Source organism: Alosa sapidissima, chromosome 10 (assembly GCF_018492685.1).
Source record: "Alosa sapidissima isolate fAloSap1 chromosome 10, fAloSap1.pri, whole genome shotgun sequence".
Taxonomy (NCBI): Eukaryota; Metazoa; Chordata; class Actinopteri; order Clupeiformes; family Clupeidae; genus Alosa; species Alosa sapidissima.
This window is the reverse complement of record NC_055966.1, coordinates 29,081,925-29,099,846: the sequence shown is the minus strand read 5'-3', so window position 1 is coordinate 29,099,846 and position 17,922 is coordinate 29,081,925. Positions and strand designations below refer to the sequence as shown.

The 17,922-nt window shown below is 41.1% G+C and overlaps 1 protein-coding gene across 2 annotated transcripts in view; it reads left to right on the top strand.

Annotated features, from left to right (window-relative positions):
• Window positions 1-1,385: 1,385 nt before the first annotated feature.
• The window catches only part of LOC121720780 (tumor necrosis factor receptor superfamily member 5), a 16,755-nt gene continuing 218 nt past the window's right edge, over window positions 1,386-17,922 (top strand). The window contains exons 1-8 of one of the 2 annotated variants that reach the window (XM_042107203.1): window positions 1,386-2,592; window positions 7,070-7,186; window positions 7,363-7,521; window positions 7,893-7,980; window positions 13,280-13,365; window positions 13,557-13,670; window positions 16,337-16,459; window positions 17,428-17,922. The exon at window positions 17,428-17,922 is cut by the window's right edge and continues 218 nt beyond it. In XM_042107203.1, coding sequence (XP_041963137.1) covers window positions 2,562-2,592; window positions 7,070-7,186; window positions 7,363-7,521; window positions 7,893-7,980; window positions 13,280-13,365; window positions 13,557-13,670; window positions 16,337-16,459; window positions 17,428-17,615 — 906 coding nt within the window. In that variant the 5' untranslated portion in view covers window positions 1,386-2,561 and the 3' untranslated portion in view covers window positions 17,616-17,922. Of the gene's footprint in view, window positions 2,593-4,882; window positions 5,348-7,069; window positions 7,187-7,362; window positions 7,522-7,892; window positions 7,981-13,279; window positions 13,366-13,556; window positions 13,671-16,336; window positions 16,460-17,427 lie in introns of those variants that run through there. The other variant, XM_042107204.1, reaches the window with a different exon arrangement.

The following is a 17,922-nucleotide window of genomic DNA, read 5'->3' as shown; positions in this document are numbered from 1 at the left end:
TTAGAAATCCAATGGATTCTGATTGTTTGTATTCTGCATGTACTGTAGCTATCAGTACCGTATACAATGTATCATTCTGATTTGCTAGAGGCGATACTCATATCTGTGGTGTTTACCGTTTTTACCGTCATGGTAGTTTTTGTTGGCAGTGTGGAAGGGCCTTTAGCGTAACTGAGCTTGACACAGACCCGTTCCTGTGGAATAGAGTGTGCTGAGTGTGCAGTGTTTGTACAGCAGCTCTGGGGCAGGAAGGAAGGACCGAAGATCGGGGCCGATTACATGACGAGGGGCATGGGGATTTCCGTATAGAGTGAGGGAGTAAAGGCAGACCGAGAGAGAGAGAGAGAGAGAGAGAGAGAGAGAGAGAGATTCATTAGACAATGAGGTAAAAGGGCATCATTCCCATGCAGGGTACTGTATAGTACAGTTAAAAGTGTGGTAGGGTTTTCAAGGTCTGTTTTTTTTTTACACATTGGACAATTTTTATAGACTAAAATTAGTCATTAGATGCTTTATATGCCTTTTCATGCGATGTAGACTACCAAAGAATTAGCCTACTATGGATAAACTATCTATGAATCACCTGAAGCGCATTAATCAGAATCTATCTGGATTCACTATCTCTCACATGGGAAGGCCCCAAACTGTCTTCTTTTCCTGACTCAGGCAAAGAAGGCTCATTTCGGTCCTTTCCCTCCAACTCTCACATGATATAACGGCATTCTTTTCTCTCTAGATTGGTCTGTTGAATTTTTGAAATAAAAGTCTGAAAAATGGTGTTATTTGATAATAGGCTAGCCTATTTTATGGCATCTATCTATAAAGCAAGAAGCGTCTGTGTGTGTGTGTCTGTGGCACGCATATCTCGCTGACCGTTTGTCAGATTGATTTCAAACTTGGCAGGTGTCTTGCTACGGGCATGAGTAAGTGCAGTGCAATTTGACATTGTTTGAATAAGAAATGCAAAAGATATCGTTAAATATATCAGTAAAAGAAGCACACATTGGCTTTCGCCGCTAGCCACTCCCCCTCCCACACAGCACTGTACTGTAAGCTACAAGTGAGGATAGAAGCAGGGCTTTTGGCAGAATTGGATCAGTGTAGGTTACACGGGTAAAAAATTAAATGAGTGCAAGATGTGTTAACATGTCTGACCTCAACAATAAAGACCCTCTGTATGCGGTTTGCTTGCATTATATGACTCCACATGTGGCATAGGGTGAATTGAGAAAACATAAAAGACTGAACCCCATTTAATTTGTTAGACTTGGAACACTACCACTGATTCTGTAGACCTCTCATTGTGATATTCATCCCTGTTAAGAGTAAACTCTCCAGCAGATGGCGCTCTCTGTAATACACATAGGCAACTACTAGTAAATAGCTGACGACAGAACAAGAGTTGTCAAGTAAGTTACGTGTGTAGAAGTGCGCTGATGAACTGTCACATCTTTTTTGTATTCCCAACAGGTAAATACACTTAAAACAGAATCTTGAAATTAGTTAACAGTAGTAGAAGTACAGATAGCGACCTGTGGTAATGTTAACTCTCTACAACAACGAGTTTTCTTGTGTGTTTTAACTAGCTTCTTCTGGTACAGTGGCGCGCGGTCAGTTAACGGTTATCGGCAAAGCCACTGAGTATGTTTGTTACATTATACGAAAGCTTGTCAGCTAGAGGAATAATACAGTTCAAAAATGAATGCTGTGTATGTAATGTATGAGGTTTACTGTTATGAAAAATAGGCTAAAAGTAAATACTGAAGGTATCATTTTGTGTATTAGCTCCAAGTTTGTGTCAGCGTCAGTCCCAATGAGTGAATGTATGTTAGCTAACGCTAATCGCGATAGAGGTTATTGCATTACTATAGAGGTTATTGCTATGTTACACTCTCTATGTGGTTCTGAAGGAAGGCATCAAGACATGATTGTCCTCTATTGTTTAAGTGTCACATTATTTCGGCGGTATTGATGTTAGGAATTATTATCTGTTATCTCCACACTGGGAATTTGAAGAAAGAAATCTAGCAACATGAATAGAACATAGGCTAAGGTTGTTCAGTGAGAATGTTGTACACACGCGCTCGAGCACAGACACAATTGGCGCCGTTACACACACACACACACACACACACACACACACATCTTCACAAATACTTACCTGTTACATGGTTTCTGCTTATTAGAGAGATTGTCATTTGATGAATAGTTATATGATTACTGTATACACATCTGTAATACTTACCTGTTACATGTCTACTGCTTATGAGAGAGGGTATCAATGGATGAATAACTTAGATGTTAGATGATTTCTGCTACATACGCATAGTATACTTACTTGTTGGTGGTATAATTGTATAATATGTTACATTATTAGTGCTTATGCGAGACATGGAATTTAATTGCATATTCAAAATATCTGTTACAATGTTCTTCTGAAACCCAATGTGTGATTGGGTTATACATGAACTAAAGGTTGTGATACTTAGTAATAGTAATGTGTAAATAGCTGACGACAGAACAAGAGTTGTCAAGTAAGTTACGTGTGTAGAAGTGCGCTGATGAACTGTCACATCTTTTTTGTATTCCCAACAGACTTTTAATTAAATGTGTTACACCAGACCACAGTGTCATTCTTGGACCCGTAACACACACACCGGTAGGCTATTCAGTGGCTCTTCAAAATGACGTAAAAGATGATGTGCAATAAACGACACTTCAAATAGCCCCGGCTACTTTGGACTGTCTTTAGACTTTGAAAAAGCAAACGACAATTCCAACTGCAAGGTCCTAAATTGAAACGAGCGATAATGGTCCCGAATTAAAGAACGTCTCAGAATGCCAGACATGCAAAGCATAACCAGCGACAAGCAACGAGTGGCAGATAGAGTGTGATGTCACTTATAGGCCACCAGAGACTGTTTTTGAGTCACACTGTTGCAAATTTAATATGATGATGCATAATTCCACAAAATGGTTTGTTTTCTCTACCATCAAGTTATTCAATAGGCTAAGCATATAGCCTTGACTCAAAACAGCTGTTAGGATTATGTAATTTTGATAAAAAATGTCACATGCAGCCATGCTTAAATTCTGCTCACTTCACATGTATTATTATTATATTATCTGTATTCATTATTGAATGCTTACCTGGAATTATGTTTTTCCCTTTCATCCTATTTGTAAAGCAAAACATTGCAAAACCTGCAGGCATGTAATTCGGCTACAGGAACAGCATGTTTGAACGGGACCTGCACTACAGTAGTGTTCATAAAAAAAAGTAATTCTTCCATCATAGGGGGATATAGCCTAGAATGCGTGCTAAAATAGTTGAATTTCTGTCATCAAAATTATCAAAATGGAGTGGCAATTACTGCATTCATTCAATCTGGCTCTTCCACTTCCAACTTGACTGCACTTCAGGTGTTCATGCATCAGTATACACTGTAGGCCTAATGTGATAGCAGCGAGATCACCTATTTTGGAATTCTACCTGGATACACAATTCTTTGATTGGCTGGTGAGTGGCTAGATAACGGTACTTATGTTATGATACTTAGGCTATAGATACTACAGTAGATATAATCCACTCATATGCCTGCGCCTAGTCCATTAATTAGATATGCAGACACCCTGCCCCTAGTAATTTCTCTGAGTGAAAAATACAAGATCTGGTGTGTGAATGTAGCCTGACGTAGTCATACTCAATTCTAGTCAGAATAACAGCTGGGAAAGGCTATCGCAAATCCCTCGAACAGGTGGTCAATCAGAGATTTCAAACGAACGAGGGAACATGTCGCAATGCAACAGCGCTGTTTTCCCTTGATGAAAGTGAAACCACGAGTTTTCCCACATCTCAACTTTGGCCAAAGTTTTCATATAAATAATAATCGTTTTCAGTGAACCTCATTAAATAGTATGAATTTTCCGTATGGGGTCTTAAAAGCCATGTATCCTTCTAGCCACAGCGTTTTTGTTTCAAACATAAGCCTAATCTAAGTGTGCTCAGATGACGTGATAGACCAGGCACTGTTGCTCACCTGTCCATCATCGTAAAGCCTGATTTGATTGGTCCGCCTGATATAGGGTGAGCATACTTTCACCACAATGGAGCAATGCCAGACCGAACTTCCCGAACTCAAATGTTGTGGGCGGGACTAAGTTCGGAATGGCACCCAGGCTAGTGTGAATGTGTGAACTGGTTAAAATGCGTGTCTCATGCCCAATGCATGAAACTGTCAGGCAAAAATATTATGGAATGATTTCTGCAGAAATGGTCAGATTTTCACATTTTTGCATCACACCTTCTGTTATCTTGAACTTTAAAACTTTCACGAGGAGCCATACACGGTGACAGGCCTGTCCACACATGTGTTACCAAGGTAACCCAAGATGTCCCTGCAATTCCTCAGAAATCAGACCCCGTCCTAGTGAACACGAAGAAGGAATGTAAATATAGGCTAAAAGGTTGATGGTTTTATTTTCCTATGTACAGTGGAATAGCTGTTGGACCTGATATCATTTATGAATGTTACCTTTTTGATGTCCTGTTTTTGTTTTGTTTTTTAACACACAAAACTTTTTGTTGCATTTATGATAACAAACTGTATCACTGCCCAGAAGAAAGCCTGGAGAAGACCTCAACCGCAGCTAATTTTGGTATGTATTGGGCGCGGAGAGTTTAATGTAGACAGACACAATGGGGCAGGAAGGCAGTTTGCAGCACCAGAGTGAGGCCGAGCGGATGCTGGGGGTATATGGGGCTTCCCGTAAGAGCGAGCAAGCGAGGGAGGGACTAAAAAAGAGAAAGAGAGAATGTGAAAGAGAGAGAAGGGGGGGGGGTTAAAATCAGGGCTTAAAGGAAGAATACTCTTTGTCTAAAGACCAAGAAATACTTATGTCTTAACTTGATTATGTCTAAGCTTCACATGAGTATGTAGGAGGGGTCATGCACAGTGCACAGAGCCCATATCAGATCAGATCAGTGCAAAAAAAGAAGTGAAAACTGAGAAGCTTCTCTGGCCATGGGAGGGACGTGTTACATCTGACGTAAGATCCGCAAACTTGCCCCGAAATCAAAGGCAGAAACATTTTCAAATACCATTAAAGAGGGCTGAGGTAAAGCGCATCACTCTGTGGCACAACTCTTATACCGAATCTGTGGAGATCTCTTGTACTGGACAGGGGCTCGTAGAGAGCAAAGAAAATCTTTGTGGAGATACACAGACTGAGAGTTAGGGAACTTTCATCGGAGTAAACCTCTCTACTTTTCACTGGCTTCGACGTCTTCTACCAGTCTACTGTTGCTCAGCTGTCAACATGATTTGCCCTAACAAATGCCCTAAAGGTACATTTATGTTATGACCGTGTTGTTTGAGACTATGATACTGCAAAATGTGTTAAATTTCTTTTCAATTGTAAATTCTGGTCATAAATGTGTGCGAATGAATTATTCAAATGCATTTGTTATGCATGTTATGTTTAATCTAAGAACAGACTTCTGGCAATTTAAGATATATAAGGTTTGTTTTTGTGTGTAGAGACATAATGCGAAGCTCTTTGTCTCAGTATCTTAGGTGTAGCTACTCTGAATGCTGCATCTGATTATCTTCTGGTGTAAAATGTATATTCTTCCAGTAGTTGGTTTAAGCTTTGGTCTGATTATTAGTTTGTTATTGTTTTATGTTGTGATTTGTGATTGCCGCTATTTAATTGTTGTGGTTTTAATTTAATTATTTTTGTACCTGTCCCATGTGTATTTGTAGTTGGATGGTCAGTAAGGATGCTCATTTTAAGGTGCACAATGCATGTCGTTTAATGTTCTTTATGGTCTTCAACAAACAAAAACTTGCTATCACAGCCAACCTACACATTTTTTCGTTTGTAGAAATCAGTGGAAATATATCACACATTTTCTGTTGTAGCTGATTGTTGGAATCATTACATAATGAATCACCTGGTTCTATGGACCCTTTCAAGAGAGTTCCATTATCAGCATCATAGTTGGCCCCACAAGACTTCCTTTTTAACATTCCATATGTTATCTTAATGCAGAGGAAGTAGATTGGGGCCCAAATAGAATGTTCAAGCATTGTTTGTGTTTACCTTGTTGAAAGGGTCTATAGGATAAGATGATCACGAAAGAAAAACATGCTACTCATTCCTGTCCTTCGTATGTGTCATTCTCAGTGTCCTCATGTCTCAGATACAGACAGGTGGCACACATTTCCCCTCTGAAATATACCTAATTAAGGACAATAGTGACTCACTGTGGGACAAGATTAGGACACTCCACATAACCTATTCAAGTCATTTTGTTGGTTTGACTTTGAGTTTAGTTATGTGAATTTGCTGTGTCAATTTAAATGAACATAAATGTGACTCTGCTCCTTTACAGAACGTTACTCAATCAGAATGCCAAGACAAGGCTTGGCTTGGTTGTGTTAACTGCGCTCATTTGTTTTTACAGTAGCTACAGTATATACTCAGTATACAACTGAGGAGTGCACAATGCAAGACGTGTCTGATTAGTGTGCACATACCCAGGTGGAGGGGGTTAGGAGGGAGGGCCGGGGATGTCTGGTGAAGTTCCCAGGAGGTTCACAATTCTTTTTTAAACTGAGCAAAAAAAGAATCAGTGTTATTGGGGGGGGGGGACAGACGCTGCAGAGTGACACAGACGTGTGTTAATGTGGTGGGAGAGGTGTTAAAACTTTCCACAATTACAGTGTTTAGCATGGAAATCCCCCCACAACCTTGGCATTGACTATTCAGCACTATAAGTGTGGTAGTTTACTGTAAATAGTAGCTAAGCTGGTGGCTAAACTGATGTTGAGACTGCTCTGATGTCACACTTGTGTATATGTGCGCTCAAAATAATAAACAAAGTTTTACACTTTGTGTAAAACCCCCCGCTTGCTTTGAATTAGCTGTGGATGCCTGTAAATTCCCACATTTGGTGTGGGTATCTGCTATAGGCACCCATGGGATTTGTATGTAAAGTCTGTAGAGAGCATGGGGACTCAGAACAGTCAGTGACAATTCATCATTTCTTCCTCTTTCTTTCCACCAGGTCAATACATGCCAACATCATCTACCTGTGAGTGTAAAACCTGTCCTGATGGTCAGTTCACCGCAGAAGAAAACAGCTTTCCTAAATGCAGAACATGTGAAGTCTGCAACAAAAGTAATTACTCACACACACACACACACATATAAACGAATGCAGGCACGCACACATGCACGACACACATACAGTATACACACACCCACACTCTCTGTCAACCATTTTCAGTCACACACTCTGTCAACCATTCCACCCCTCCTTCAAATTCAACCTTTCCCTCCTGTCTCATCTCTCAGAGGACTTCAAGCAGGCAAACAGTACGTGTAAGGCAGACAGAGATACGCACTGTGTGTGCCTGGAGAAATACTACTGCACAGACTTTAATCCAGAAATCAGCTGCACACACTGCGTAGCGCGTCTTCAATGTGACCCTGGGGAGGGTGCAGTCAACTATGGTAAGCATCTGATGCAAACCCAGGAAACCTCTTCCTTGTCTATTCCTCCTGAATACAACTGAGCTGAGGAAATTGTCTCATATTTGTTTTTTATTTCGTCTCCAAAGAAATAACCTATCCTTCCTCACGTCTAAGCCCAAGTCCAAGTCAAATTCAACTTAATATCTCTTTTGGTCCTTATTTCTCTTAAAGGGGGGTTAGAAGGAAGTAGGATAATCTTTCTGAAAATAATTGTGAGACAAATACAAGCAGCAATATTGTAGCAGAGATATTTTCGTACATGGTTTTCCCTACAGCTAACGGGATATATTCAGGGTAGTTAGCAATACCATCAGTTTTTCCTACAGCTGACTGAATATTCTGTATTTCAGGAGCTCCAGGAAACACCATCTGCAAACCTTGTCCCGAGGGATTCTTTAGCAATGTCAAAAGCTATAAACCCTGTTTTCCGCACACCAAGTAAGTTGGCATACAGCATGCGCACGCACACGCACACACACACACTTGTTTCCATCATAACATCAAAAGCAAAATGCTGTGAGCATCCTCAAAATATAGTCTCCCGAATTCATTGTAGTAGTAGTTTCTACATTACTACATTTGCGGTTCTAGTTGTAGTTGCAGTTTCTGCAGTTTCATTACAAATATTTTTACTCCGGAAGCCTGACACCAAGCCTGAAGATACACTATGCAGAACAGCATCACCATGAGGTGGCTTAAAGTAACAGCAACGAAGGCAACATTTCTGTACTCTGGATAAAAGTAACCAATGTGGCTAACAAGCAAATGAAATGGAGTCATTCAGTTATATGATGCAGCTTACTGATTGCCTTGAGGGACAAATGACATGTTGATAAGAGCAAAGCTTAAATCCTTCCAGTGAAGCTCAACTCATGACTGACATTGTCCATCTCAAAGTAAGTTATTTGAGATATGGGCAATTCCACGCAACACTTTCACATCCATTACGCAAACACAATGCCATGGCATTTAGCTGGCGTTATGGACGTGATAGTTTTGCATGGAATTGGCCATATGTTGCAAAAAGTAGTTATAGCCTACTCATAATTTGATAAATCTTGTACACTTCATTCAGGCTTACTTTTCAGGATTTGGTTTTGGAGTCATCAGCGACCAAAAAATATCTCAGAGATTTGACATACTAAACTACCATAGCCTACTTACTTAACATACTATACTCCTGGGTGAATTCACGAAAGTGTTCTCCCAAAGCATTTTAAACAAACCTGTATTTAATACATCTTTTAACAGTGACACTTGTCTCAGAGCATTTTACACACATCACTATCCCTGAATATGCACAGGAAACTCAACTCATCAAGCTTTTGTCAAGGGCACTTAACAGTAGTCACCGTGACAGTGCACAGAACCAGGTCAGAAAAGGCCCCTCAGCCTAGAGTTTCTTACAATGCTGAAGAGGAAGTGTCCTTGTCTTGAATGTGATCACATCCGGCACACAGACACAGCCAAACTTGTTGATTATGATTAAGATTATATTCATAATCAACCATTCTCTCTCTCTCTCTCTCTCTCTCTCTCTCTCTCTCTCTCTCTCTCACTCACTCACTGTCATACACACACACTCCCACAACAGGATGTTTCCAGGTGTCAGAGCGTTTCACTTTGATGACAGACGATCACGTTTATATTCACCCACAGTCACCTATGAGTCACACCGTGAAGGATGGGTGTAGGAAAAGAAATGATTTGAGAAAATGGAAGAAAAAGAAAGTGTTATTTAATATATAAAAAATAAATTAAAATATTTATGAATCAATACAGCAAAGGGATTCATGAAATGGGTACAGCAAAAGACTGGGATGAGTTCCATTTCAGAAGCTTAAGTGTAGGTAACTCCCTTAACAATTTATGGATGCCGTGGAAACTTCCAGAAGGTGTGGGTTCACATTAACCCAGAATGTTTGGGGACATACATACCGTACATATTTGTGTCTGTGTCAGATACTGTAGATTTACCTCCCCATGACATAATATAGTGTCTGTGTCATTTTCACACCAACCACCCACCAACCAATGGGGAACCAACTCTTTCATCAGGTGTTGATATTCTTAAGCCCTGACATTTCCCCCAGGCGTGCATTTCCTGAAGCAGTAGCCTATCTGACACCAAACCAATTCTCTACTGAAATCCAAGGAGTATTATCAGTGGTGAAATGAAGCTTAAATTGGTACTCTTAAAGAATCCTTTTTTTAAAAGTAAGCTACAGAAGACACATCTTTCTTGTAGAAACAGATTATTTTCTACTCAATTAAAAAATATATGTATCTGTGTCATTTACAGTTTTTTCTGATTGCTTAAGCACATTTTTTGTAACTATTGGCTATTTTTGCAAAACTACACAGAAATAAGAAAACCTTTCACCAAATCAGCAAAACATTGTAGTTCACTTGCAAAGCTAATAAACCTTGCTTGACTCTTCACACCTTTGTCAAAATGGTATTTTCGTATCAAACAGTTAACACAAGCCATCATATTAATAAGCACACAATGCGCCAACTACACACTGATGGTATGAATGAAAAACACATCTGGCTTTTGTCAACATGTAAACATACAGGGATCCAAACATCAAGTATTGGTGTTTATTTACACACATCAAAACAAACACAAGTAATTTCACTGAGGCAAAAAAAAATCAGCCTACATTGTCTCGTCATCACATGCAATGCCCTCTAGCCACCGGGAAAAATATCTTCTGGAATGCCGTATCCAGGCCTGACATGATGCCTGGTCAATATCTCCACATGCCTCCTCCATTGCCTGTAAAAGGGCTATGCGTTGATGGGGATGACGGTCACAGACCTTCCAGTGCCAGGCAGAGAAGAACTCTTCAATTGTATTCAAGAATGGAGAGTATGGGGGGAGGTTGAGTACAGTGAAGAGTGGGCGTTCTGTAAAACAGTTGCGGACCAAAGCTGCCCTATGGAAACTAACATTGTCCCATATGATGACGTATCTGGTCTGCTCTGGCCTCTGAACATTAGTGAGCATGTCATGTAGGAGGTTATGTCAGGTGTCTAGGAATGTAAAAATGTGTGGAGTGTTATATGGACCCAGGGTTGCATGATGGCGAACAACACCATTTTGACTTATAGCTGCATACATAGTTATGTTACCACCACGTTATCCTGGGACTTTGATTATGGCACGGTATCCAGTAATGTTCCTGCCACGTCTCCTTGTTTTAGTGAAGTTACTGTAAAACCTGCCTCATCCACAAAAAGCTGCTCATGACCCATGGCATCTGCCTCTAGCTCCATCACTCTCTGGACAAGACAAAACAGATGCAGCACTGCAGGCCCATGCACAGCACTACAGTATGCACTACCAGATTCAGTACCAATGATACTATAACTATACCTGCACATAGTCATATCGCAGTTGTTTTACACGTTCACTGTTTCTTTCAAAGGGGACTCTGTAGATTTGTTTCATTCAGATTCTGTTGCGGGCAAGTACACAACATAATACATAAATGCTCACGTGTATGTTTTGGAAGGTGGTGTCATCCTCAATTATGCGCTGCTGTATTTCTCGCAGCCTTATGGAATTATTTGCAATTTGCTTATGTATAGTGCTTAGGCTGATTGCAAAGTGAACTAATTATCTAAAACAGTTTTCACATGTGACAGTGTGCCAGACAGTTGGCAAAATAGTGTAAATAATAGCCATACATGTGTATAGTTTTGCTAGGAGTGTGTTGATCATTTGGAAATTGAGTGTAAAGCAGTGAGTTGTGTTTACAGTTCCGCAAAAAGAGTGCCGTGCAGTGAATTGTTAGCCTGGCTAACGTCAGACCTCATCATTTCTCATAGCATTCATTTTCTCGTATTTGAAACGTGGTTTACGAATGCCCAGAGCCGTTTATTGGCCGCTACGAATGTCTATCAAATGCGTCTGTACGTAGCTCATAACGGCTTCAGTGTGTCGTCATCGTCTTGCTGCCCTCTCTCCGTTCTGTGATTGGTCCCCTAACTGAGGCGAATTTGCTGATTGCTCCATGGTATCCAGGCTGCCTAGCAGCGTGAATAAAATTGTGCACGTAAGGCAGCATGGGAAAACCCAGGCTAGTGAATTGTACCTTTTGTACAGTTTTGCAAACTGAGTGCAAAGCAGTGTTTGTGCTTTTAGTTTAGCAAACTCAGTAGTAGTTTTGCTATAAATATTACAGTTTTTTCTGAATGCTTAAACACAACTGTGATCCTTATAGCACAATTTCTAAAACTATTAATACTTATAGCAAAACCACTCAGTAGTTGGCACATTGTGTTCTTACTATTGTGATGGCTTGTGTTTACTGTTTGATACGAAAACACCATTTTTACGAAAGTGTGAAGAATTAAGCAAGGTGTGTTAGCTTTTGCAAGAGAACTACAATGTTTTGCTGATTGGGTGAAAGGTTTTCCTATTTGTGTGTAGAGTTTTGCAAAAAAAGCCATAGTTACAAAAAATGTGTTTAGGCAATCAGAAAATCTAGAAATAAGAATCACGGTTAGGGTTTAAGCATTCAGAAAAAACTGTAATACTGACCCTAAGCGCAGCTATTGTATGTCTGTTATTTGGCTCATTCAACTTCGTGCCACGCTGCACAGATCCGGCTGAGTGTGAGGCATGCTACACTTAATCCAACGCATGTTTGCATTACAGTTTTTTCACAATTGCCAAAACACATTTTTTTTAAACTTGCCACCCTTTTCTCAAAACTATAAACACAAATCCCAAATCTCAACTTAAATACACCCAAACCTTTGCCAACCTCTGCAAAACTGAGCAATCGCCTCAAAACAGTTGTACCTGTGTTTTAAAACCAAACACCGTCTTCAGATCATGTCACAAAGCAGTCAAAATTAACCCTTAAAGGAGTACCGTCACACTGGTGTGACAGGAATGTTGAGAAATGAACGTTCTAAAGAATATCTGGGTTCATTGAATTCAACATAGAATTTTAGAACCTTCGATTGTTGCGGAACTTAGAACGTTCAAAAATATAAATAAATATAAGTAAAATATACCAGAAAAGACAGGCATTTCAGTACTGTAAATGAGAAGTACATTGTAGTCTGCAGCCAATGTACTCTAAAGGCCTCACAGAGGGTTTCTGTCCATTGTGATATGAACCTGCACTCTTCAGCAACCTGTTTGCACTCTGAACTAGCTTATATTGGTCAATTCTGATCAATTTTGAGTAGTTTAACGTATGACATCTGTGCTCTATTTGTGTTTACCTTTTGCCACTTGTGGTTACCATTATGCATCACAAGTGCATCACAATGCAAAATGTGTTTTACTGCATGAGAATGTGTTTAGAGTTTTGCAAAAGGAGTCTATGAGATCTGCAAATTGTGTTTCATATGTGAAAACTGTTTAAGGTTTTGCCAAAAGGGGGATCAATTCAAGAAATGTGTTCAGGCAACTGAGAATTGGGTTCAGAGAATGGAGTTTAGTGTTTTAGCAATTGTGAAAAACTATAAGCAAAAGTCCAGCATGCTTCAGATCTGTGGCTACAACTGTGTCTAGAACTACAGGTAATCCCGCATGATGTTGTAGGGAGTATTCTTAACGCTTTCACTAGAACATTTACTAGAACACTTTACTTTTACTAGAACACAAATTCAGAACACTTTTACCAGAACAGAGTGGAGCTGGTGAAATGGTGGAGATGGTGAAATATTATGATGTCTGACTAACTATTTTGTTTGTTTGTTTATTGCCCAGCTGTACTGCAGTAGGGCGGGAAGTCAAGGTGGCTGGTACCACAAATTTAGACGCAGTGTGTGGCAATCACCTGTGTGCCTACCCTGGTAAGTCATCTACTGGGTACTTTCGCCATTATTAGCAGTGCACCATCCCAGTGCCCACATTTGAGGAAAATAATTGTGTCTCCTCAATCATTGAATGTAGATGGCATCTGAAATCATTTAGCCAGATTCCAGTTAAAGCAATGCAGACACCTTTGTGACAAAAGCTTTGTCTTTGTCATTTGACATCACAGCCCACTACTGGATGCTACCCACGGGCTTGTGGTTGGGGCTAATCGTTTCTGTCATCATCGCCATCATCGCAGCCTACGTTTACTGGAAGGTGATGCGCCAATCAAGACGCCCGGGTGAGTGTGACAGCCGCACAGCGTGTTCTAGAATAGTGTCAGCAAGAGAGAGCGAATCAAGGTCAGCTGGCCGCAGCGGAAGGCTTTATGCTCACACCTACATCCCCACATCCTTGCATGTACTCACTAGATCAAAGCAATATTTACAGACTGCTCGCAACACAGAGAACAGATCTACGCAGGGCGAGGGAAATTCTCTATTCCCAAGAATTTCACTCTCTCTCTCTCCCCACACTCTACAGATACAGTAGGGTTTTCAATTCATAGAAAACAGTTCACCACTCTCCACAAGATGACACCATTAGTCTCCTCCCTTTTAACAGATGGGGTTCAACAGTTTTTCTATTCAATAGATCAGTGAAGTGTGTCATGGACATGAGTGAGAGAACGAGATGGAGAGCTGCTTCGAGGAATGACCTCACTTCACTTCAGGAATGAAGTCAAACACGAACATGAGTCCCCAGCTGTGGATTTAACCCTCTGCGTGACGGTCAAAAATGACCCGTCTTCACTTTCTTTCTTTCTTTATTTCTTTCCCCTCTTTTCTGTGTAAAATTACTACATTTAGTCCATGGACAACATTGAGAAATTCCTCCGCAAAAATTGTAGTTTGTTTCAGTTCAGTCAGTAGCACATTTTTTATTTTAGCAAAATTTAATTGTGTGTGTGAGTGTAGATGTGTGTTTGAAGGTGTGTGAAGGTGTGTGTGTGGGGGTCTGTAAATGTATATGTGTATTTGAGTATTCATGTGTTTTGTGTTTTTTATGGTTATATGAACAATATATTATAAGTTACAAATTATTATAAGTTATATATTTATTTGTGGTATGTAAGTCATCTTTCAACTGCAGGGTCAAAAATATCTTTGCACCCTCAACAAAGCCTTACTTCTACGAACAAAATCAATCTTTGACTTTTTTTATGGACACATAGAAAATGTCATCAAATTTCAAGTTGAAGATTATTCAGGGGGTTTCTGCTATGCTGTTAAATATAGTGGCGGGTCAATTTTGACCCCTAAGACAACACAATGGTTAAAAAGAGGACTGGCTTAAAGAAACCTGGCGTGTTAGAAGTGAAAAGTGGCATGTTTAGACATTCAAACAGCGGAAACTGTGTTGGCACATTGACCTCCAACCAAACTCCAGGATTGTGGCTGGAAATATAGAATATACAAAGATGACCCCCTTACTCCCCCATGTTCACTTAGTTAAAGCATGGGAACTAACTGCCACACACACACACACACACACACACACACACACACACACACACCACACATCCCAGCAGTGTCTGTTCATAGGTGCACTGATGTACAACAACACAGCATTTATCTTCAATCAGTGTGAAGTGAGCTGCAGATGTGAGAGATGCAGTGCGTCACACAGCGCAGCAGACGTGCTCATCACGTCCATCTCCGATGCACGCCTCACCACATCCTCATCCTCCAGCAGCCCACACACACACACACACACACTCACATGCAATGCAGAGAAGCAAAGAAGCCCTATGCTGCACAAATAGCCCAACACAGGCAAGCTCAGAAGCTCTCAATTGCAGTAGCTTCCTTGCATCTGTCTCGCTGTCTGTCTATCTGTCTCTGCTCAGCTTATTTTCGTCTCTGCCTTTTAGAGCAATGGTTAAAGTTAGACCAGGTTGATTGTTGATATTTCAGGCACCTGGTTTAGTGACAAAGCTGTGTAAGTTAACTCATAGTAAGAGATAAAACCTCTTAAAAGGAGAGCATTTTGGCACTGTTTTGCAAGGTGAATGAAGCTATTAGAAAGATTATCTCTTCCTCTGCGTTCATTTACCCAGATTTACCACTAAACTACACACTTGTAATACCCACCAGACTAGCCACTCATTGGCATTCATCATTTGTAATTGTGTTTTACACAATGGAACAAACACACTCAGTGATAAGCATGCTCTAAGGACACTGACCTTGTGGCATTGGCCTCACTTTCAATGCACTCTACACCACAGGAAATACAGACGAGCACATAAATAACGTTTTGTTTTCAACCATAAGAGTTCCTGTTGCTCTCATGGTGTCCGTCTCCAGATATGTTTGAGAATCATTCAAGCTATAGAGGGTATGCTACAATACGAAGTTAGTGGTACAGGTATGTTGACCTTAAAGCTTGAAGTGCATTAAAATTTGAGTTTTGTTCCTAGGAAGCTTTTTTTTTTCTTTGAACTTCGTCGAACACTTCAATTGTTCACTTTCAACTGCAAACAAAATGGCAAGAAACAGGGCAATTGCCACAAACCTTTGCCTCTCTTTGCTGAGTTTGAACACACCTCTGGCTTATGGCTCAGTGCCCCACTCATCTCATTCCGTAGTATAGTTTTAGTCTAGAGCTTCTCAACTGTTTTGGGGCTATGGCACACCGAAGGTCAAACTAAAACGCCAACGCACACGAACCACTTCCTTAGTCATCACTCATCACGTCACTGTTGTGAAAACTACTGGCTCTACACGTCATGGGTATGCCAGTGTGGCAGGTGCATACCTATCACAAATGAAATGAATCACCCTGCTGACTTGGTTACCCCCCCCCCCCCCCCCCCTTATATTTTTAGACATGATAATCCCCCGCCCACTACGTTCTGGTATTTCTTCTTTCTCTAACTTGGTTGTTTTTGTTTGTTGATTTTAGATAGTGCTTCAGAGGACCTCATCGTGAGGTTTTCTCCTGTGCGGGCCCCTGACATATTGCCGCCACCCAACGAACTTTACAAGAATAAATGCAACGAGGCTCAACCACTCAACCACTGTGCGGGTAAGAATCCAATGAGAGAAGAGTCGTCTACATTCTACAAATTCCTGACCATCACAGGATGAGCGGGCTGGAACTCTCCTGCAGCTAAGTGGAGCCAGACCACCAAAACCAGTCACAATTACACAGCATCACTCATGGATTAAACTAGAATGTTTTAGTGTCGAGATTCTTTATCTTGATCTAAATCACTTCAAACAAATAGTCTACTAGACACTATGAGTCCTCTAGAAATTCAACTGAAGTAAAATGGTGCTTGTCTAGTTGGTTCCCTGCCTCGCTGCTACTCGTGTAATCAGCAGTGATTTCAACTTCTCCTTTCATTGTTAAAGTTCGTCATGATGGTTAGCGCTAAATTTAGACCCAAAAACAAGATGTGTGTTTAGGATCTGACCTATGAGATGCAAAGTGCTTTGATAAAATTTCAGCTGTTAATGGCTATAAACAAAGTCCTTTTAGGCAAGTCCCCCCACTAAGCGTCCATTTTGCAACGCACTTTGGGCAGTTGTTTTCCTATTCAAGTAAATGGGAGGCATACAGGCGTACAATAGGGGCAGCCGTGGCCTACTGGTTAGTGCTTCGGACTTGTAACCGGAGGGTTGCCGGTTCGAACCCCGACCAGTAGGCACGGCTGAAGTGCCTTTGAGCAAGGCACCGAACCCCTCACTGCTCCCCGAGCACCGCTGTTGTAGCAGTCAGTGCTGCGCTGGGATTAGTGTGTGCTTCACCTCACTGTGTGCTGAGTGTGTTTCACTAATTCACGGATTGGGATAAATGCAGACCAAATTTCCCTCACGGGATCAAAAGAGTATATTTACTTATACTTATACAGGAATGGGCGGGATATATGTAGACATCTGCCATATTGGCGTTACGAACTAAACCCATGCATTTCTATGGAAGATTCCTTGAATGCTGTCTCTGCTATAAACCAGTAGAAACTGAGGGCATCTTCTCTTGTCTTGTTGCAGTGGAGACCAGCTCAATCTCCTGTGACTGCACCGTGGAATGTGATGGCCCTGCATCGCCCATGATGACATCACCAACCTCCCCAATGAGACTCACCCCATTGGCTGCCACCTGCGAAGCAGCAGGGGACAGCATTGTTTCCAACGTCTGTCAATCAGAGCCGCAGGAAGATGAGTGGACTGGAGCCTAACCGCTGGCAGACAGGGCCCGCCCCCCCACCCCCCCTCACCTCCTGCCCCAGCCTTCACACTAACCCGACCAGCTGTGGAGCACTGGCTCACTAATATGTGTGTTCATGTTATTAACATGGGCCATGTGAGTGGATCAACATTTTCTCCTCAGTTGAATGAAGAATGAAGGACGTAGCATTTCTGGGTTAAAGCTGAGACTGTATGGAGGACGCCTTTGGCTAACTGGACATGTCATGACACTGGCCCTAGAACCATGGACACAGAGGATTGATGGAGGAAGTGCGCCTGCTCAGTGCTAGAAAGGGA